The following is a 23,351-nucleotide window of genomic DNA, read 5'->3' on the forward strand; positions in this document are numbered from 1 at the left end:
ATAGAAAAGAAAATTAGAAATGGACTTTTCCCTTTACGGAAAACATTTTTTAAAATAAAAAATGTACAATAATAATAGACCAGATCACCTAATTCAGCACAAGTGAGGTTTTGTTTCTTTTATCCAAAAAAAAAAAAAAAAAAAAAGGAAGAAACGTGAGGTTCTGTTCTCTTTGGTGTAAAAATCATACAGCCGACAGGTTGGACTTTGGGGTTTGAAAAGTTTTATTTATAAGTTTATATATAAAACACACTTTGTATTGTTGATATCACAAAACTTACAGTTTGGACAATAAGTTGAGATGCGATGATTTTAAATAAAAATAAAAATTAAATAAAATTTTATTTTTTTAATATTAATATTATTTTAAAATTTTAAAATATTAAAATATTTATTATATTTTATATAAAAAGTTAAAAATTTTTAATAATAAAATAAGAAGAGATAAAATTGTTTATATAATTTTAGAGATGAAGTGTGTGTTTTAAGTTGTAAATTGTATTAATTATTTGAGTTTTTACTGAATAAGTAGGAAAAGGCGAAGTTCAGACAGAGGGTAGGAAGTACGCGCATGCATGATTGCGCAGTTCACCAAACAGGAAGGAAGACACAGGGAAACTCGATCAAAAGTTAAAAAAAGTTCAAAAAAAAATTAATAATAATAATAATTATGCTTATAATACGAAGCAACGTAAACATAATCCATGCTCTTCTTTCCGAACTTCTGTTATCGGCTGTTGTCTGTCTTCTACCTTTCCTTTCTCTCTCTCTCTCTCTCTCTCCATGAAAGAAGATGAAAGAAGAACACGTACTTCAATCTTTGCCTCCTATTTCTCTGCTGAATTTTTGAACTAAGTTTCGCCCTTGAAACATTCTTTTATTTATCTTGTATATGCGTATATCAATCTGCCATCCGGATAAAGCTAGGAGGGAAAGAGGAGCTTCGAGAAATGGCGGCCAGTGTTCCCGCGGGGATTCTGATCGCGGCGACACTGTTGCCAGCTGCTTTGGTGATGTGCGGTTTTCCCGCGGCGCTGAAGCTGGAGAGAGCCTTTCCTACTGGCCAACGAGTCGAATTGAGTCAACTCAGGGCACGGGACATGGCCAGGCATGGAAGAATGTTGCAGTCCTCTTCTAATGGCGTCGGCGATTTTCTGGTCGAGGGTACTTACGATCCGTACATCGTTGGGTAATTCGATGATAAACTCTATTTGCGTGCGTGTGGATTTTTTTAATCTTATTTTTTAATTCTGAATTATGGGTTTTCTTTCATTTCTCAATTTCTTTTGTTTCTGGTGTGATAGTGTTGGGGCAAGTTTGGATTTCCCGTGAATTTGATTGATTTTGGAACATGGGTTTTAATTTTTAAGTAGATTGCTTTTGTCTGTTCTGTTATTTATCGGATTCTGATGTCCTATTTTCGTTTCTAAACTTCTTTTCTGCTTCTTATCTATTTTGTTAAAGATTCCTCTTTCTTAATTTGTATATTGTTGTCTTTATCGGTTGTCTTCTTCTTCTTATTATTATTCTTCTGTGTCTTCGTTAATAGTGGTCCAAGAATTCATGGACTTTAGGTACCTATTTTCCTTTTTCTTTGGCTTAATTTTGCTTCGCCTTCGGTTTTCTGTGTTTTCTCTCTAATTTTCAGGACTGATTTGCTGATCTTTTGCAGGCTTTATTTTACGAAAGTGCATTTGGGTAATCCTCCAAGAGAATTCTATGTGCAGATTGATACGGGTAGTGATGTTCTGTGGGTCAGTTGTAGCTCCTGCAATGGTTGCCCCGAAACGAGTGGACTCCAAGTATCACTTCTTATTCATATTCTTTGACATGGTTCAAGTCCTGTGGCTTTCTCTAAACAGTACGAGCATACTGCTATGAATTTTCAATACAACTGTTTCTTTTTCTTACAGATTCAGCTAGATTTCTTTGATCCTAGGAGCTCATCAACAGCTTCATTGATCTCTTGTTCAGACCAAAGATGCAGTCTTGGAGTTCAATCTTCAGATGCCATCTGTTCTAGTCAGAACAATCAGTGCGCATACACATTCCAGTATGGAGATGGCAGTGGGACATCCGGCTATTATGTATCAGACTTTTTGCATTTCGATGTAATTCTTAGGGGTTCTGTAACCACAAACTCTTCGGCTCCCATTGTCTTCGGGTGAGCTATGTTTTGTTTATCAAGCCTAAGATAGTAGTAGTATTCTTTTATAACTTTGAGCTTGGAAGTCATGACCTCAGATGGTGGATCATGAAACAGGTGTAGCACCTCGCAGACAGGAGACTTGACAAAGTCAGATAGAGCAGTTGATGGGATTTTTGGGTTTGGACAACAGGCCATGTCTGTCATCTCACAACTTTCTTCACAGGGAGTGGCACCAAAAGTATTCTCCCACTGCTTGAGAGGGGATGATGCTGGTGGAGGTATATTGGTGTTCGGGGAAATCTTGGAGCCTAATATAGTTTACAGTCCACTTGTCCCTTCGCAGTAAGTTCTTTTTCCTTCAAATCTACATCTCATATTCAGCAAATCTCAGTGAATTTTTTTGTTTTAATCCAAGTTATATTGAGCATGATGTAAATTTTATGCAAGTAATAGTTATAGGTTTTTGTTAGACTTTTTCGTGTGTTTCCACAAATTTTGTTCTATAAGTCTTTTTGGTAAGAAGTTTATAAGTTTCAATTCAAAATATATTTTGCTCCTTTGACTTTCACACCTTTTCTAAATAAAAGATATTTAAACAGGTAGCTTTTTTGTATTTTATGATCAATGGTGCTTTTCTCATCTATGTGATTCTTAACAGTTTTTACAAGCGTCAAATGTATCTTAACACTTTCTTTTTTATTATTTCCAAATAAGATTATTGTTAAAACAGCATGAACTTCATAAGTATGTATTGGAGGTCATATGGTTCACATTAGTTTAAATTATAGAGATCGCTGCCTATTTGGTTTTTATTTTTACTAAAATACGTATAAACAGGGACTTATCTTAAAGGTTGGATGGAAATATGTCATTGAAAGACAGCTGCAGCCCACATGATACTTTTTGTCTTTCTTTGTATGTTATAACCAGTAATTGTTAAGATCTCCCCTTTCCCTAGAGTTTGTGATAGTTTGAGGGATTTTAATTACATGAGTTGTTGGTAATCTTTTTATTTATTCATGAATCTGAAAAGGGGGGTAGAATATTTTACAACTTTGGCTGCCATGTTGCTTAATATCCCAAGTAATTCATGCAGAGGATCTTTTTTTCCCCCAAGTCTGATTAGGCGCTGACTTGACCTTACAAATTAATGTGACAGAATATCAGCCCACAATATATTCTTGAACTTTGAAAATTTGTTCAAAAAACCTTGCCTGAGATTAGGAATAATGCTTATGATGCCCTAAATACTGATTACTATGAATCAGGGACCATTTAACTCTCCATAGCTAAGCTACTGGAATAGGTTCAAGTTCTTTAATTGATTGGATAACTATCTGTGAATGAGAAAAGAACAAAAAGGATGTTTACAGGGTGCTCTCAGGATGCTGATTTGATGTGTTAATTAATCAAACCGTCCAATTCATTAACCATCCAAGATACGTCGTTCGTTTGATCCTATAGAATTAGTATGAGAGTCAAGCTATAAGTTTCCAACTTTGTTTCGATTAGGTTCACAAACAAAAAAGGCACAGACACCTATAAGTTATTAGGCTTAGAACTGACAGACAAACAGGGATCTTGTGCACCATTCTACCTCAGATTCTTAATATTCTTTTCAAGTTCATTCATTAGGAGGAGAGGATTAGATCAAGCCCATTACGTGTAAGCTTCAAACCCACCTATATGAGTACTCTGAAAAAAGTACCGACATGATCTACTATGGCTTGAAAAATAAATAGCTGTCCTTGATCTGCAGGGGCACAATCCTTGATCAATTTATTGTTCTTCCTCTAAGTTTGACTACAAGGAGTTAGTTTGCAAGAACTTTTGAGTTATAAGCCACTTGAGAACACATATTTAAGCATAAATCAGATGCCAAGGCTGATCATAACTAACTGTTTAAATGAGGAAAAAAAAAGGGAACAACCGGCTAGGCACTTTTCATGGACTACATTGTATTTTAAAGAGGATATAAAATAAGTCCAATTAGACAAATGCTAATATTGTTCGACCGGAATATACTAGTGAAACCAAAAGAGATGGAGAAAAAACCAGTTCAGAAAAATTTTTTTAGGGACATGTAGAGTCTGTAGTTCTCATGAACATTCAATTTTAAACAGCATTTGGAAATTTCAATGCAAACATGATATGTTGAAGTTTGCTTTATCTCCCCCCTTTCTGACAAGTGCTTCAAAACATTGGATCATACAAAACTTGACTGCAGTCGATTTACTTGTCCGTTCAAAATTTCAGGCCTCATTATAATTTGAATCTGCAAAGCATTGCTGTCAATGGCCAAATATTACCAATTGATCCAGCAGTATTTGCAACATCAAGCAACCAAGGAACCATAATTGATTCCGGGACAACCTTGGCTTACCTTGCAGAAGAAGCTTACAATCCTTTTGTCAGTGCTGTATGTTTCTGTTGAGCAAATTCTCAGTATTTAATTAATCTATTTAGAATGCTACTTGGGCATTTACAGTAAATATTTTGAAACTGCAAAGTTTTTACTGGTCAACATGTCTTTCTGGTGGATGAGATCACCGTATTTCTGGTCATGAGTGCTAAACATACCTATTTTGTAAAAAAAGAAAAATTATATCATGTTTTTTTCTTGTCATGCAGATAACAAATGCTGTTTCACAATCTCTGCATCCTGTTCTTCCCAAGGGAAACCAATGTTATTTAATTACCTCCAGGTTCACTTCTGATTATATCATTTCAGTTCCTTCTTCCTAGACTGCTAGTCTTTTCATATGATCTAAACTATGAAGTACATCTTTACATGTGTTCAGTGTCACCGATATATTCCCTCAAGTTAGTTTAAACTTTGCTGGTGGTGCATCCTTGATTCTAAGACCTCAGGACTATCTCTTGCAGCAAAATTCAATCGTGAGTTTTGAAGTTTTGATTTTCCTTTTCTTGTTTCAAGCTTTCAATTCTCTGGATATTCTCTTTTGCATAGAAATAAGAGGTGAATTGGAGTGGGATGCAATTTGCCCTATTTATTTGAACAATCACTTCCATTGATTCCAGGTGCTGGATTATTTGGCTATATGTTCTATATTGTGCTTTAGAAAATGTTTAGATTGCAAACTGTGACCATTCAACCACTTTTTTCATTATCCACTTAAGTGGGAAAATCAACATGCATCTATTCAATGCAAGTCCCTTGCTATTTCATGCTCTAGAAGACGTTTAGAATTCAAACTGAGACTATTCAACCACTTTTTCCATTCTCCAATTAAGTGGAAAAATCAACATGCATCTATGCAAAGCAAGTCCCCTGCTATTCACAATCATAAATCCATAATAACCCAAACCAGCTTTGAAACTTTGCTGCATTACCAATACATAGTTCTGTTTCTATCTTGTCACAACATGCTGAATAATGGCTTGCTGTTTTGATTCTTTAAATTTGGTGAAATCTACAGGGTAACTCTGCAGTGTGGTGCATTGGATTACAGAAAGTACAGGGCCGAGGGATAACAATTTTAGGAGGTATGAAGACTGACCAGATATTTTGCTTTAATCGATTACTTTGGCTGAGCAATAATTGGAATGTAAGCATTCTGTCAATCAACAAAACCTTAAACCTTTCCTAAAACCTAGAGTCAATAATATTTCTTTCGAAACATGGTATTTTTATTAGATCATAGTAGACATCATTTTGCATGAAGATCTTGCACAAGGTTTTCGATTATAGAACCTAACTTGATAATTATCTTTAAGGATGACTGAAAACCTAATATAATCAGTACTCGGTGCATATTTTTAGCTAGTATAAGCGTGCCCCTGAATCTGCTGCTCTAATCTGACTTCTGCATGTTACTGGATAATTTCCTTTTCCCCCTTTCATCCAATGGGGGCTGATTTTTTATTTGTTAGAAACACAGTTATTTTTTCAAATCTTATTTACAATCCTGTTATTGACATTAGTTATTATATTCTGGATTACTCTTGTGCTCCAAGATAACAATATAATCATCTCTTTTGCAGACCTTGTCCTAAAAGACAAAATATTTGTTTATGATTTGGCTGGTCAACGGATTGGATGGGCTAACTACGACTGTAAGTTTCAATATCCCATCTGAAAGGGGCATTTGGATGCCCTATGGGAATAAAATAGACAATTTTCCTTAATCTATGAACTGAACACATAACTAGGTAAAGAAAGACACAAACATTGTGATAAAGAATTGTTTTTGGAAAGAAAAATGACATGCCTTCAAAGAGAATTATAAAAAAGGAATCTTACAAACTAACGTGACTTGATATGATATATAAGATCTACTTTATGAATTACTTTTTTGTAATTCTCTTTGTAGGTGTAGGCCCAGAATTTCTCTTTTGGAAAACAATTGTAAAAGCTAATGATGAGAAGACCTGTTCAAATACTATGTGGAATGAGAAAAAAAATAAAAGTAAAAAGTAATGGCTCATGTTATATGCTTATAACTAGCTAGGGTTAGTCCAAATGCCCTCTAACTTATGTGAGTTTATGCATATAAAAAGTTCTAATTCCTTTTGAATTCATCAAATTAGGTTCAATGTCTGTTAATATCGAAGCAACAATGAGTGCTGAGAGAAGTGAATATGTCAATGCTGGGCAGCTAAGTGATAGCAGTTCAGTGCAGAATGAGCCTTACAAGGAGCTAGTAATGAGCGTAATTGCTTTACTAATGCACATATCACTCGTCGTCTTGTTTTTGTAGCATATTGTGCAAAAAGTCCTTGTACTTGGCATTCTTTGTTTCATTTTTTATATATTCCCTTTCCGGTTTATATTATAGGAATCGGCAAGACCATGTTTTATTGTTAGAAAGTAGATTGTTGCTAATTGTAACTGTACAGCGTGCAATAGGTTTGTGGCTTTCTGAATATTTCTTCATCAGCCTCATAGAATTGCACGTTCCTCCATTGGAGCAGCAGCTTACTCTATTTGCAGCACTTGTAAATTACATTCTCAACCTATTACTGGTTTAATAGCAGATCGGATTTATACAAACATGTCGTGTTTATGAAGTTGCATATTCTTCATATCATTATCTTTTTTCCACATGAAAACATGGTGAATGAATTTTATTTTAAGGCATGCTTGAAGCCTTGTTATAATAACACAGATAATTCTTTGGGCTCCTCTACTATCGAACATTATTAACAAAGTTGTTATACTCACTAGTCAGTGTGCAGACTGCAGGGCATAACTCTTACATTGCTGACATGTCAAGATTTGATTTGCAAGAGTATTTAATTTTAAACTTCTAGTTTTTATATTTTCATTCTTTGTTTTGGAAATTACTAGAACAACCACAGAAATTAATGTAGCCAGTTTTATGGAGCATGGGATATTAGTCTAAACCTGATGGCAGCAGGTCTGATGGTAGTTTGCTGCCTGGCCCTTTAACGGCACTCATTCTCAATCAGTCGAAACGGATGTTTTTCTAACTGTAGTATCAAGTATGCTGTTCTATTTGATCAAGAGGCAATGATCATAAACCATCTGAGAATGCACACATGGATCTCATGTGCCCCCACGCTCTTCTCCAAAAATCCTCATAAACCATCTGAGAATGCACACATGGATCTCATGTGCCCCCACGCTCTTCTCCAAAAATCCTCATAAACCATCTGAGAATGTACAGGACATGGGATTGGATATCCAGATCATTTCGCTTTAGATATTTCAAAACAATCCATTAATGAATTAGTTATATTATATACAGTCATTTTTGTATATTTTTTGGACACTACACTGATGTGGTTAGCTAAAACAGTTATTTTATATTAAAAAAAAAAAGTGATACAGCCAATCACAATAATAGAGTGCACAAAGAGTATACAAAAGTCACTGCATAGAGAATTTTTGTTAATAAATTTGCTCTAACAGATCTTCATGTTGACTGCATATGGGACTGAACTAATTACTTGGTACTATTCATCAATTTGGTTTTATTTTCTACCGACCTGTTTATTCAAATATACCATCCATTATTCTCTCTCATTAATGATGAAATTATCTTGAAGTGAAATAAATTCTATTTATGAATGGAACGCTGTCCTCATTTAAATGCAATACAAGAAATGTGATAAGTACACCAATTTCTTAGCATATGTATGGTACATCAAATGAGAATAAGAAAATAGTTCAAAAGGCATGCGAAGGTTCAACTTTTCTTTCACAAGGGAGTCTCATACACGACATTAACGTAACCACGTCTCAAAAGTTATAGCAATGCCAGCATGCATGCAGTTACACCAAACATGAATATTAATATCAATGACGCTTGCACTATTCATTTCGATTGTCTAAAAGCCTTTGCAATTGAAACTATGGCCTATCCCCATTTAGTTATCTATCAAGCTATACAAAAAACCGAAACCCGGCAGATCCAATACTCTCCATTTTTCTATCCAAAGCACTTAACTAAAGACAACAACTGTCGCATCGAACGCTCTCCATTTTTCAGTCCAAAGTTTTTGCAATGAAAATTACCTTTTTGCGACCAAAAGCTTCATCCAAAAAATGCATTAATGTTGTGGTGATGAATGTAGCAATAAAACATTACGTCTTTTAACATTATCCCTTATTAGAGGAAGGGTTCGAAACTCTGTCCTACTCTCACTCCCACTTGTAGAATCCATGTCTAATGTACTCTGATCACCCTTTGGTTGTGTTTAGATGTTGAGTTGAGTTGGATTCTTTATAAATAGTAGTGAGTTAAGATGGTAAAGTGAGTTTTGTGGGATCTACCTCAGATAAATTTAAATATGTTTGGATGTTAAGATGAGTTTAGAATATTGGCAATGTTTTAAAATTTAGCTAGAATGTTATATTTTGGCCATAACATGGACTTGTAACTAGATTAGTCCACATTGGACTAGCTATTTTAAAGTCTAAATAATAATAATATATTATATATTTTAATAATATATAATTTTTTTTAATATTTTACAAATACACTTCATATATTAATTAATAACTTTATTAAAAAATAAAATTATTATTTTTCAACTATTTTTTCCGTCAACCTAATTATTCAATAAATATATGTTGTCAACCATTCACCCAACAATCACATATACAAACATACCAACATTTCTTCTACCTAACATTTACATTTAGAATTGTGGTTGAAGCCAACAAACATGCCAACAACTTATTATACCAACCAGATTAGAAAAAAAACTTATTATACCAACCAATCACCATCTACAATTCTTGAATGAACTAATTTGTAGCCAACCCTTCTTCTTTTACCAACTTTTTTACTTGTAACTAATAGTGAATGATCAAACCTTAAAAATAGACTCATCCTCTAACTACACTCATCAAAAACCAAACTTTCCTCCTCCAATTCTTTTATTTTTCTTCCCTCAATTTGCCATGGATCACTCTTCAAATTTTGATGATGATTATTCTGATTATGAGTTGGATATGATGCAAGCAATTGCAATGATATCCGATGGAACATCTTCTACACCTCATCGTACTCCTCAACGTCATAGGTTCATCAGACGTGATTCATTCGAAGGTCATCAACACCTTTGGAATGATTACTTTGCTGAAATACCAATATATCTGCCCTATCTTTTTAGGAGGAGCTTTCAAATGAGTCGTGATCTTTTTTTATGCATACATGATACAGTAGTCTCCCACAATGATTATTTTGTCCAAAGGAGAGATGCCAGTTGGAGGCTTGGATTGTCTTCCCTTCAGAAGATGACTGCGGCAATTAGGATGCTAGCATATGGGGTCACTGCAGATCTAATAGATGAGTACATAAGAATCGGAGAAAGCACCGCACAGCAAAGCATGAAGAAATTGGTTAAGGCAATCGTCTCAATTTTTGGGGGTGAGTATTTGAGATCTCCAAACAGCAGTGATATAGTGAGGTTACTAGATGCTGGACAAAGACGTGGATTCCTAGGTATGTTGGGTAGCATTGATTGTATGCACTGAAAATGGAAGAATTGTCCTACTACATTGAAAGGTATGTATTCTGGTCACGTGAATGAACCAACTATTATTTTGAAAGCTGTTGCATCTTATGATATTTGGATATAGCATGTTTTTTTTGTTTGCCTGGGTTGCATAACGATATCAACGTACTTGATCGATTTTCTGTTTTTCCTGCATTGGCCGAAGGTCCTGCTCCTCCGTGTAATTACACAATCAATGGTCATGAATATACAATGGGATATTATCTTGTAAATGTTACATATCCTTCATGGGCAACATTAGTGAAAAAAATTCCATCTCCTCAGGGAAATAAGAAAAAACACTTTGCTGCTTGCCAAGAGTCTACAAGGAAAGATGTGGAGCGTGCATTCGGAGTACTCCAAGGTAGATTTGCAATTGTGCATAGACCTGCGAGGTTTTTTCGGCCTGAAGTACTAAAAGACATTATGTACGCATGCATTAGCTTACATAATATGATCGTTGAAGAAGAGTGGCATCTATATTTTGAGGCTAAGCAATTCATTTATAAACAAACGAAAGAGACTCCAAATGAGCCAATTTCGCGCGATAATATACCTGAATTCATCGAGTTCATTGCACAACATCATCAAATTAGAGATAAAGACACTCATAGTCAACTCCAGGCCGACCTTATCGATCATTTATGGAATATTCATGGTCGCACCTAATTTGAATTTCTGTTTTTAATTTGTAATTTAGAATTTGGAATTCAAGTAATTTGTAATTCTATATTCAACTTTAAGCAAAGCTATAATATTGAATTTCTTTCTAGATCATGGAATATCCAGGTTGATGTAGATTTTTCTTTCTAGTTCATATCAAAGGTTCTTCTAATTGTTTTCTTTTGCAGGTGTATACGAATTCTGATGTAGAAATTTACTTTTTTTTTCTAGTTCAATATTAAATGTTATTCTAAATGGAATATCCACATTGATATAGAAAAGCTAAGTGCTTTTCTTTTACATGGTCACCATAAATTCTAGTTTATAAAATTGTAAAAAATATTGGACATTTTCACAATAGTTAGAAATCCCTGCTATGTTAGAAATTTGTAAAAAAATTTAGAAAAATGACTCTAATATTACAAATAGTTAGAAATCACTGTTACATTTCGAAATAGCACTAACATCCATAATACTTTATTTCCATATTCTTCATCATCATATTCTTCCATAAAATATCTCAATCTTTACTATACTTTTGATAGCTACAAATAACCCAGAAATAGCACTAACAAATATAGTGAAGAACTTTGAGCTATTACATTCTTGAGTTGAGCAAGTGCATATAATTTCCACACTTGGGTAATAGAAAAATTAGGATTGGGACAATACATCCAGTTCATAATATCCAGTTTATTTTTTATTTTTTATTTTATAAGTCTATAACATTCAATCCACAAATAGCCAAAACAGTCCACTAATGTACCTCTATTATGGGACCTCCATTCCTCAAAAAATTTGTGTTGAATATGGCCGAAATATTGTTGATGCATGGCATTCAAGCCATTTAGATCTAGCAACATCATCTTTGCCTTGAACTTCATCTTCTTTAGTTCAAATGTTGCTTATTTTTCTAGGTCTACCTTTAACATAGAATTTATACGCTCTAGCATAGATGTCACTGTATCCTAAGTCAATTTAGCTAAGGCAATCTTGATCTCACTATTGTTGCCTTCCATCAACTTCCGTTTCCTCACCTTTTCTTTCTAAGCTTTTTTCCCTAGAAGTCTCTTAGCAAGAACCTCCACGTCCTCCTCGGCTATGTCAATAGGAACTTCACCAAACATTTTTTCTACTGGCCTTCTCTTCTTACCAACAGTGGAGATGTGTTGTTGTCATTTTGGTTGGTGTCTAAGAAGACACCAACAGTGCTCTATTGTGAAATTACACCCTAGCATCTCTTTGTACAATACCTTTGCCTTCTCAATCTACAAAGGTGAAGAAATATTTGCTAGTTCATAAGTCAGTCCATCACAAATTGCATGAAAGAATGGAAGATGGTACATACCTTGTCTTGCTCCGTAATGATGCATACCTTATCTTGCTCTGTTGTACCACTCGAGTGCAATGACTCTATTTGTGCTACAAATGCACAAAATTTATTGATCCATTTTTAATCATGGACCACTGATTCATCAAAGAACCCTCAGAACGGTTGGCAATGTTCGATTTTTTATATTCATAATAAAATGTGGTAATTCTTTCCCCATATTTGAGTGAATTTTTTATCAGTACCCCTTATCTCATCGATGCTAATGTTGGGCCAAGCTGGGATGATGAGGTTATCCTCTTCAAAAGTGGAAGATGCACATTTTTAAACTTTTTTTGAAAGATGCCTATGTTCATCGTCATTAGGGGTTGCTTGGACAACAACATTACCATGTTGTATTAGGGCGCTATTACAACCTCCTCCTCCACTTTGTAATATAGTAAAGAAATGAGTCGTCATCAAAACGTGTGTCCATCCTTAAAAAATATTAAATTTTCAAGGAGTCAAAGAAGTTGGCCAATATTCAAGTCGAATATTAAATTCTCAGCATCATATTGTTGTATTATATAGTATCTCAGCATCATATTGCATAAACAAAGGAAAATTGAATAATGAAAACCAAAGGAATAAGAAGTACAAGGGTTATTTTGTAATCTGAAAATTTGAAAATAGCAAACATCCATTCCATAATATATATGATATTACATATTGTCCATAAATAGCAAACATCCATTCAGTGGGGTATCTATCTTGTCCATGTATATATATATATATATATATATATATATATATATATATATATATATATATCATAATGGACTAAAAATTAGCCAGGTCTGCACCATTAATGACATTATTAAAGAATAAACAAAGACATATTCCATAATGGGGTTTGTAGGAGTTGGACAAGACTGTATATAGATGAAGCAAATGTATCTTCTTTTCAGTTTGATTGTTATACTTATCACTGCATTTTCAACAAGTAACTGAAATTATTTGCAACTTGACCATTGTAATACAACTCATGGTGATATCAACTATGTAGCAGTAGCCAATGAAAGAAAGGAATAAAGGATCAAGACAGCAGCACAGAGAACGCACATAGAAGAGGGAGAGAAGAGCGAGGAAGAGAGACTACATTGGAGAGAATGAAGACGATGGCAATTGTTGGAGAATACATAAAAGAATGTGAACAAATACAAATAACAATTTCTAAGTAGTTTGAAAAGAAATTGAAAAAATAAGCACAAATACTAAACATGGCTGAACACTAGGTAGTTTCAATCTCTTTCACTTTTTTAGATTTTCTCAGAAATCAATTACAAGATTATCTTAACAAACTGAATGGGTTTCCTCGGTTGAGTTCCTATTTTTCTATCCCACAATTGTAAATATCAACAAAAATCAAAAGTATATATTTAAAACATACTAATCATGTATACTGCCCATGTACACAGCTAAAGAAATAAAACAATCTTGTAAGAATCATGTGTAAACAGAAAACAACCACTTCAGATGGTAAAATAAACAAATATATAAAAGACTTTGTGGCAGGAAAGACACCATTGAGCTCACAACAAGATCAATTAAAATCATAAAGGAGCATTACTAGCAACTACTACTAAAACAATTAACATGCAGTAGCAATTTCCAGGAAAAACCAAACCTGTATAATGATTTACAAATTCATGACACAAAAAGCAAGTAGTTCCATCAAAATTTATCTTGCAAAGTACAATACATAGCAGGTGCCCAGCCATTATAGCAAACATGGAAGAAATATTGCTATATATAGGCTACTCCCACCCACTAACTAGTATTAAACAAACAAAATGTATTTCTTCAAACACCTGTCTTACATTAAATTTATTTGCGCCTTCATAGATGGATAAATAAGCTATCTACAATGCAAGAGGAAAAAATTGATTTTTCTTGAAAACCATATGCTAAAGAATCTAAATTAGCCGAGGAAAAGTACCATACATAGCATCATATTTCACTATCCATGCGCACACACTCTTCAAACTACTGCCTCACACACTCTTAAGACTACTGCCTAAGACTAATCACAATCACAGAATACCAATCATAGAATACCAATCAACGCCTTTCAATAACCAACAACATTGCACAAACTTTTAATCTAATTAATAAAACCCTCATAAATCTCCAGCAATCATGGCTATATATACATCCCCCAAATAAATATTGTATAAAATCCAGAGCAAAACAGATTTTCCATACCTAAACCCAGACGTGGGGATCGATTGGTTTCACAAGCGTGCCACACGGTCTAGTGATGAAAATCGCCTCCAACTATGGTATTCTAAAACCCAAAAATTTCCTCATGTGAAAGCAAAAAAATGAGGAAGAGAAATTTGAGTGTGTGTGTGCGTTTAAACAATCGGGGATGTGAGACCCTCACAGTGTGCGTGAATAAGACCGAGAGTGACTGAGAAAACTTACCACCAGCTAACACTTCCAGTGAGGAGAAGGCAAAGAAGATCTGCTATGTTTCGGGAGAAAGAAAGAAAAGGGCGAAGAAGAGAATGGAGTTTCGGGAGAAAGAAAGAAAAGGACGAAGAAGAAAAGAATATAAGGGAGTTTCGGGAGAAAGAAAGAAAAGAAAGATGAAATTGAGGGTTTTGGGATGAAGACAGAGAAAAACTTAGGGAAAGAGTGAGCGGAAGGTAATGAAATGATAAAATAAGAAATTGTTTCGTGTACAGTACCTCGCCAGACTTGGCGAGGAGCTAAGAATTATTGTAGCATAAATCTCAAACTTGGAAAGTGTAGCTAGGCCAATATAGTGTTTTTTTCTCACATTTCCTTTTAAGTTGGACTTGCATTGGCAAATGGCTAGGCCATTGCCAATGCTCTTAGATTTATTTATAAAAAGTTGAAAAAATGTCGTAGGTCCTACCATTAAAAACTACTATTCACCTGACAATCTCTTGTCACTGCGCACCAAACCTGTAAAGAAAAAAAGACATCATACAAGTTGCACTTGCAACCATGAAAAAATGTACAACACGTGGTTGCACTTGCATCCATCATTTTTGGCGCAAATAGTGAGTTACATGTTGCGGGGTCCAATCGATGAAAAATGAAAGAAAAAGTAAGGTAGGTGTTTGTCAATTGTGGGGCCCATATGAGTTATAAATTGAACTGCACTCATTTGTGAGTAAAATTGTGTTTGGATGTTTAAGGTAGCCTAAAATGAGTTAAGCTGAGCTGCTCCCTGCATCCAAACGAGGCCTTAATGTAATGACATGCCCGGAAATCTACCAAGTGGGCATAACATGTTGGAGAAACTGTGTGTGTGTGTATATATATATATATATATTAAAGATAGTTGGGATTTATTATTTGTGATTTATTATCAGTAATCACAAAGAAAATTAGTATTGTTTTGTTCATCTGGTCAGAAAATTCTCTTTATGCCCAGATGACAGTATTTGAACAATTCATATATGTATTTTCATGTTAGAGTAGATTAGGTATCATATCTCCAATAAGAATGATTTGACTCATAGGCTTAGTAACGCAATAATCTTCTCCAAGTTTGACCTGACATCAGGATTCTGACAAATCCAAATTAGTGAATTAGATAGATATAGGATTGTTTTTACTACCCTCTTTGGACATTATGAGTGGAATGTAATGCATTTTAGACTCAGAAATGCTTATAGTGAATTCCAAAACATTATGAATGATATTTTCAATTCACTCACCAATTTCACGTTGTTTATATTGATGATGTCCTTATTTACTTAAAATCTATTGATGAAAATTAAAAATATTTGTATTCGTTTTTAGATATCATTGGACAAAATAGTCTTGTTGTCTCTACTAAGAAAATCAAATTATTCCAAACCAAGACTAGATTCATTGGTTATAATATTTCTGAAAGTAAAATTTGACCTATTAGCTGTGCTATTGAATTTGCTGACAAGTTCCCCAATGTCATTCTTAATAAAATCTGAATCATTTATTTGCTCATCATTATCAGAAGGAATATCTTGATCAAAATGTTTATCAAATTTTAAACACAATAATTCTTGTTTAAAAGAATCATTTTTAGATTTGAGATTGTTAATATCAATTTTAAGTTCAACAATTTCTTTTTTAATAAAAATAATTTCATGTTGTAAATCTATAGTAGAAATTTCTTTGGATTTTTTCTTTCCAAATATTTTCAAAATTTCTTGAAAACTAATTTTTGATTTAGAACTTCCAGGTTCTTGGCAAACTATCGTCTTCTTGAGCTTATGAAGATATTCTTATTTGAGTTTAGGATTGGTAATCTAACTAATCAATGTTAATAAAGGATTTTCTTATTCGTCAGCTTTGGTTAAGACATTTATTGTTTTATCCAAAAGTTTGCAACAAGAATCATTACAACCAAATTTAATATTTGGAGAATCAGATAGTTCAGTTTTTAAATGATAATCAGAATCACTTAAATTGAATTCATTGATATCAGATGATTCAGAGGATTTTGATTCTAAAATTTGAATAAGTTTCTCACGATCATTGTCATCAAGTTTTAATTGATTAAGATTTTTCAAAATTTACGGGGTTTTTGGGTGCAATCTTTGGATAAATGACCATACTTGCCACAGTTATAACATTTTCCTTTTGAATGATTTTTGGAAGTATTTTTCTTATAAAAAGGTTTTTCCTTATAAGATGAAATAGGTTTCTTATAAAATTCTTCACATTTAGTATAATTTTTCTTAGCGTGAGTTTTGTAATTACTAGATTTATCAAAATGCTTGTGCTTTTGTCTAAAATGAGCAATAGGAGGAAGGCCAAATTGTTTATAGAAATTACCCATTTCATATTTAGCTTTCTTACTATTCTTCATTTGTTGACGAATCATTTTTTTTTTTTTTTATCATTGCACATACTAATTCCAAGTTTATTAATTGTAATGATAATATCACCAAGTATAATCATCATAATTAAGAAGTCTCGAGATATCAATAAACTCATCCTTAACTTTGTGAGCAAATAAATGAGATAATCCATCAATGAATTTTTCTTTCCAGTAGGGTTTGTGACTATCATCCCTAAGCATAACTTTAGAAAAAAAACATCTTAATACCATATATAATCAGACATTTGACAGCATCTCAAATTATTCATATAATCACTAAGACGATTTGTAATGTTGGAGGGAGTTTCAACAAAATGTCTAAGGATAGTATAAATCAAAGTATTAACACCATCAAGGATACTCCTTCCTATGGTAGTATAAAAAATAGGTAAGTATCCTAGGCCTACTCCTCTTGATTTACAATTTAAAAAAAGATTTTTTCAAATCCAGTTTTTGATTTCTTCTGATAAATTGTATGGATGGAATATTGATGAACTCTCTGAATAAGAAATTCTCAATACCATGATAATAACATGTTGGAGAAATTGTGTATATATATATATATATATATTAAAGATAGTAGGGATTTATTATTTGTGATTTATTATCAGTAATCACAAAGAAGATTAGTATTGTTTTGTTCATCTAGTCAGAAAATTGTCTTTACGCCCAGATGACAATATTTGAACAATTCATATCTTTAATTAGGTTAGAGTGGATTAGGTACTCTATCCCCAATAAGAATGAGTTGATTCATAGGCTTGGTAACGCAGTAATCTTCTCCAAGTTTGACCTAAAATCAGGATTTTGGCAAATCCAAATTAGCGAGTCAAATAGATATAAGACTGTCTTTATGATACTCTTTGGATAATTCATATATGTAATTTCAGGTTAGCGTGGATTAAGTACCTTATTCCCAATAAAATGATTTGATTCATAAGCTTAGTAACGCAGTAGTCTTCTCTAAGTTTGACGTGAAATCAAAATTTTGGCAAATCTAGGTTAGTGAGTCAAATAGATTTAAGACTACTTTTACTACGCCCTTTGGACATTATGAAGGGAATGTAATGCCTTTTGAACTAAAAAATGCCTCTGGTGAATTCCAAAACATTATAAATGATAATTTCAATTCATTCATTCATTTCACTATTTTTTACATTGATGATGTCTTTATTTACTCAAAGTCTATTGATGAACACCAGAAATACTTGCATTTGTTTATAGATATCATTAGACAAAATAGTATTGTTGTCTCTGCTAATGAAATCAAATTGTTCCAAACCAAGATTAGATTCATTGGTTATGATATCTCTGAAAGCAAAATTTGACCTATTAATCGTGCTATTGAATTTGCTGACAAATTCTCCAATGTTATTCTTGATAAAATCCAGTTGCAGAGACTCTTTGGTTATCTCAACTATGTTGCAGAATTCTACAAGGATATGAGGAAATAATGTCATCCACTCTTTAAGCAACTACATTCTAATCCTCCTCCTTGGATTGAAATCCATACTAATCTTATTAAACAGATAAAGACACATATTAAAACTCTTCCATATCTTGGTATTCCTACTTCTGCTTCTTTCAAAATTTTTGAAACAAATATATTCGACATTTGTTAGAGTGACATTCTAAAACAAACTGTTTCACTAGACTCATCCAAACAAATTGTTTGTTTCCATTCTCGAGTCTGGAATAATGCATAGCTTAATTATAGTACTATTAATAAAGAGATTTTTATCTATAGTACCATATATTTCAAAATTTTAAAGTGATTTATTATATCAAAAATTCTTATTACGTATTGATTGTAAAAGTACTAAATATGTTTTAGAAAAAAATGTTGAAAAAATTGCTTCTAAGTCTATTTTTGCCAAATGACAAGCTATTTTAGTGTATTTGATTTTGATATTGAATATATTAAAGGATCTCAAAATTATATTCCTGATTTTCTTACTTATGAATTCTTGCAACAATCATAAGCAAGAAAAAAGACAAGGAAAAGAAGATTGTCACTCCTCCCCTAATTCCTAACATTAAATGAGCCTGCTACTCCATTAGATATTGCTAATAGGTTTACTACTCTTGGTAGTATTCCTACTATTAAACATGCTTCATTTTCATCAGCTCTTAGTACACCTTATGACCTTTATGCTAAGCCCATTACCTTCACCCAATAGTACCCTGCTTCAAAAATTGATTATATTAAAAAACTTTTTGTCTAGAATCTGTTTTATGTTGAACGAAATTGGTCTATATATACAGATCATTTTAAAACTAGTTCTAGTTATTTTCTTCTAGTTTTCACTGGATTCTCGAGAATCCTGCTAAAAACATTCAATACTACTCTGCTATCATGTTCCAAACAGAATCTCTTATTATTATAATGAGATTGATAAAATCAAATTGATCTATCATAATGCCTACATCTAGAATATTGTTACAGAAGAAATATGGGGAATCCATTCCTATACTTCAAAAAAAAACTCCCTCATTCTGATATTGTTTACTGTTACTACGATTACATTGATGTCTTGTTCAAATTCATGCGATTCCAAATTCCAAAGATGACATACTCTTGGTTTCTTAATTTTGACAAGAAATTCAAGACTAATTTTCCTCTTTGAGATAAGTCTCCTCGCCCATCCGATAAGTCACCTCGCCTAATGAAGCATAAGTCTTCTCACCCAAATATGCCGCTCCTCACCCAAATCTTTATATCTTCCCTCCTACTTTGTGTTGGTCTACTTTCTCTAAGTAGTCCATTGCTTTTAACGTCGCATCTGTGAACTGAGCCTGATCGGACTAGGATTCGGACTCAAATCCCCCTGTGTTAGCCTCTCCAAGTTGGAAAGAACTCATCCTCGAGTTCACGCCATCGTCGACAAAGCAGAGGCTAAGGTTTTTGACGTTGAACACATCAGAAGTTCTCATATGGCTGGGAAGAAGTAGTCTACTTACAGTGTTGTTGATCTTTTGGAGAACTTCACAAGGTTTAATCTTCCTACCCTTCAACTTGTTGTACTCGCCAACAGGAAAATGATCACAGGTTAGTTCAACCCAAAACAAGATCGCCAACCTCAAAAAGTATATGGCGACACCAATTGTCGGCATGGACCTTGTACTTTGCATTACTCGCTTGAATTTCTTGTTTGACCTTATCGTGTACTCCTCGAAGGTGCTCTGCCATCTCCTCGACCTTTATGTTTAGGCAACCAATCTGTGGGACAGGGACCAATCAAGGATGCCCGGATGATTATAACCGTACACAACTTCAAGTGGACTTAACCAAGTAGTCCGGTTCTTGGATCGGTTGTAAGCTGGACTCAACCGAGTAGTCCAGTTCTTGGATTGGTTGTAAGCAAACTCCACCTGCGATAAGGCTTTGGCTTAGTACCAGCCAAACTTCTCAGAAGGTTGCTCGAACTTCGATTCACCATCTCGATTTGCCCGTCCGTTTGGGGGTGATAGTCATTGCTAAAGTTTAGCATCGTTTTGAGTTTTTCCCACAAACTCTTCCAGAAAATACTCATAAACTTCGTATCCCGTTCTAAGATGATAAACCGAAAAACACCATGCATGCGAGCAATCTCCTTGAAATAAAGGTGGATGATCAGGTTAGCGTCCATGGTCTTTCTGCCAGCTAAAAAATGGGCCATCTTAGAAAATCGGTCGAGCACGACGAAGATTGAATCTATGGCACGTTGGGTCCTGGGTAAGCCTAAGACAAAATCCATACTAAAGTCAAGCCACGGACCATCAAGTATAGGTAACGGAGTGTAAAAGCCAACATTGGTGAGGGTTCCCTTTGCTCTCTAGCACACGAAACATCTCACCACATATTGTGCCACTTCCTTTGAAAAAATGTAGGTAACGAAATAAAAATCCGTCATGCAAGAGAAAATCATTTCACCTTCCCTCAATTACTTCCTTAAAAATCTTTCCAAATGAGGGATTTTTGACGTACAAATCCTTGATAATGTCAAAGCCCTCCATTCTAGTACTAATGGTGGCGAGAAGTGCCACTCACTGGCTTAATGCGTCTGCAACTTGGTTCAAACTTCTCGATTGGTGCCTCAGCAAAAATGTGAACTCCTACAAATATGCTACCCACTTAGCATGCCGCCTGCTCAACTTATGTTGGCCATTGATGTACTTCAAGGCTTCGTGGTCAGTGATAAGGATGAACTCCCTTTGTACTAGGTAGTGATGCCAATGCTTCACTGACTGAACTATGGCGTAGAACTCTAGATCATAAGTGGAATAATTCTTCTTTGACCCTGATAGCTTCTCACTGAAAAAGGCTATCGACCGCCCCTCCTGACTCAAAACACCACTAATGCTAACCCCAGATGCATCACAACTGACTTCAAACACCTCATCAAAATCTGAAAGTGATAAGATTGGTGCCTCTGTCATCTTTTGCTTGACCAGTTGAAAACTGACCTCTGCCTCCTCAAACCACTAGATGTCACGCCCCTTAAGGCACTCATTGATAGAGGCAATCAAAATGCTAAAGTTTCTAATGAGCCAGCGGTAAAAGGATCAAATCCATGGAAACTACTGACATCATGCAAGGTCTTAGGTTTGGGCAACTCCAAGACCGCATCTACTTTGACTGATCTGCATGAACACCATCAGTAGACACAACAAAACTAAGGAAAGTTACAGAAGTAGTGAAGAAAGAACACTTCTTCTGATTAATGAATAGGCGCTTCATTCTCAACATAACAAAAGCAGCTCGAAGGTGATCAAAGTGTGACACCCATGTCTGACTATAAATAAGGATATTGTCGAAGTAAACTGCAACGAATTTCTACATAAAGGGCCGTAAACCCCGATGCATAAACCTCATGAATGTACTGGGTGCATTAGATAGCACAAAAGACATGACCATTCATTCATACAAACCATGTCACGTCTTAAATGTTGTCTTCCACTCATATCTAGGCATTATCCTGATCTGGTGGTATCCGCTTTTAAGATCAATTATTTAGAAGATCTTAGAACCGGAAAGTTAATCCAACATATCATCCAGGCATGGAATGGGAAACATGTACTTCACTGTGATTCTGTTGATTGCTTTGCTGTCAACACACATATGACAGAAACCATCTTTCTTTAGTACCAACAGGGCAGGGACTGCATATGAGCTCATGCTCTCAGCCCCTCTTTAATAACTCCACTACTTGACGCTGCAACTCTTAAGATTCCATAGGACTAAGGCGATATGCAGGTTGATTTGGCAAACTCAACCCCAGAACAAAGTCGATCTGATGCTGAATATCCGTCATAGGCGATAGCCCAGGAAGAAGATCTTTTGGCATCAGGTCAGAAAACTCTACTAGTAGCTTTTGCACCTCTGCTGGTAAATTTAGGCTCATGTTTGTTGCACTATTCACACAAGGCAGCAGGGTGAAATCACATCTTCACTCTCAATCTCCTCTAGAAACCTAGACATGGAAAGCAGGTTAGTATTAATAGCTACTGGGGTAGGATTGGTTCCTTCCGCGTGAGGTGCCAACACAATCTTCTTTCCTTTGATACTAAGGGAATACGTATTCTTCCTCCCGTTGTGAATAACACTACGATCATACTGTCAAGGCTTGCCTAACAATATATGACAAGCATCCATAGATACGACATCATACCAAGCATTATCAAAATATTTTCTGCCGATTGAAAATGACACTAGGCATTGCCTATTTACTGTTACCTCATTGCCTTTATTCAGCCACGACAATTTGTACAGCATGGGGTGACGATCTGTCTTCAACTATAATTTCTGGAAAGCCTCTTCAGATACCATGTTCTCATAACTACCATTGTCATTGATCATCTTGCAGACTTCATCAGCAATTGTGAGGTCATGTGAAAAATATTGGTTCTCAACTAATCGTCCCCCGAGTCACCCTTAAGAGTCAATAGACTCTTACAAATGACCAGGGTCTCATGACCATCACCATACAACACGCCTCCATTCTCATCATCATCGTACATAGGCTCTCCAGTCTCTCCAGTTTCTTCTACCACTTCTTCCTCAATTAGGAGATTCTTGGCTTTCTGATTAACAGGCTTCCTGCATCAGTCGGTCTATGCCCCTGTTCACCACATCTGAAACATCAAATATTAGAGTTAGAACTTTGATCCTATGGTGGTTGCTGGGCGGGATGAGGTTCTTAAGGGTGATATGCTTGGTTGCTTTGATTGCTTCTGATCACTAGCCTCTTATTCTGCTGCTTTTCCACGACAAGTGCACGCCAGTATGCTTGAGAAATTGTCCAAAACGTGTGAAGGTTGAGGACATCCTGCAGGGACTGTCGTAATCCGCCCAAATA

General features: G+C 34.7%; 2 protein-coding genes across 2 annotated transcripts; both read left to right on the forward strand.

The window, feature by feature from the left end:
• The first annotated feature begins 694 nt into the window (after positions 1-694).
• LOC121241288 (aspartic proteinase 36) lies at positions 695-7,163 on the forward strand. Its single transcript, XM_041138995.1, has 10 exons — positions 695-1,189; positions 1,673-1,802; positions 1,914-2,164; positions 2,264-2,491; positions 4,406-4,568; positions 4,781-4,854; positions 4,951-5,047; positions 5,590-5,656; positions 6,155-6,226; positions 6,701-7,163. Exons 1-10 carry the CDS (start codon positions 951-953, stop codon positions 6,868-6,870), a joined length of 1,491 nt encoding a protein of 496 aa, XP_040994929.1. The 5' UTR covers positions 695-950; the 3' UTR covers positions 6,871-7,163.
• Positions 7,164-9,542: 2,379 nt separating this feature from the next.
• Positions 9,543-10,807, forward strand: LOC121240881. Its single transcript, XM_041138405.1, has 2 exons — positions 9,543-10,086; positions 10,224-10,807. Exons 1-2 carry the CDS (start codon positions 9,543-9,545, stop codon positions 10,805-10,807), a joined length of 1,128 nt encoding a protein of 375 aa, XP_040994339.1.
• Positions 10,808-23,351: the final 12,544 nt, after the last annotated feature.

The sequence above is a fragment of the Juglans microcarpa x Juglans regia genome, chromosome 7S (assembly GCF_004785595.1).
Source record: "Juglans microcarpa x Juglans regia isolate MS1-56 chromosome 7S, Jm3101_v1.0, whole genome shotgun sequence".
Taxonomy (NCBI): domain Eukaryota; kingdom Viridiplantae; phylum Streptophyta; class Magnoliopsida; order Fagales; family Juglandaceae; genus Juglans; species Juglans microcarpa x Juglans regia.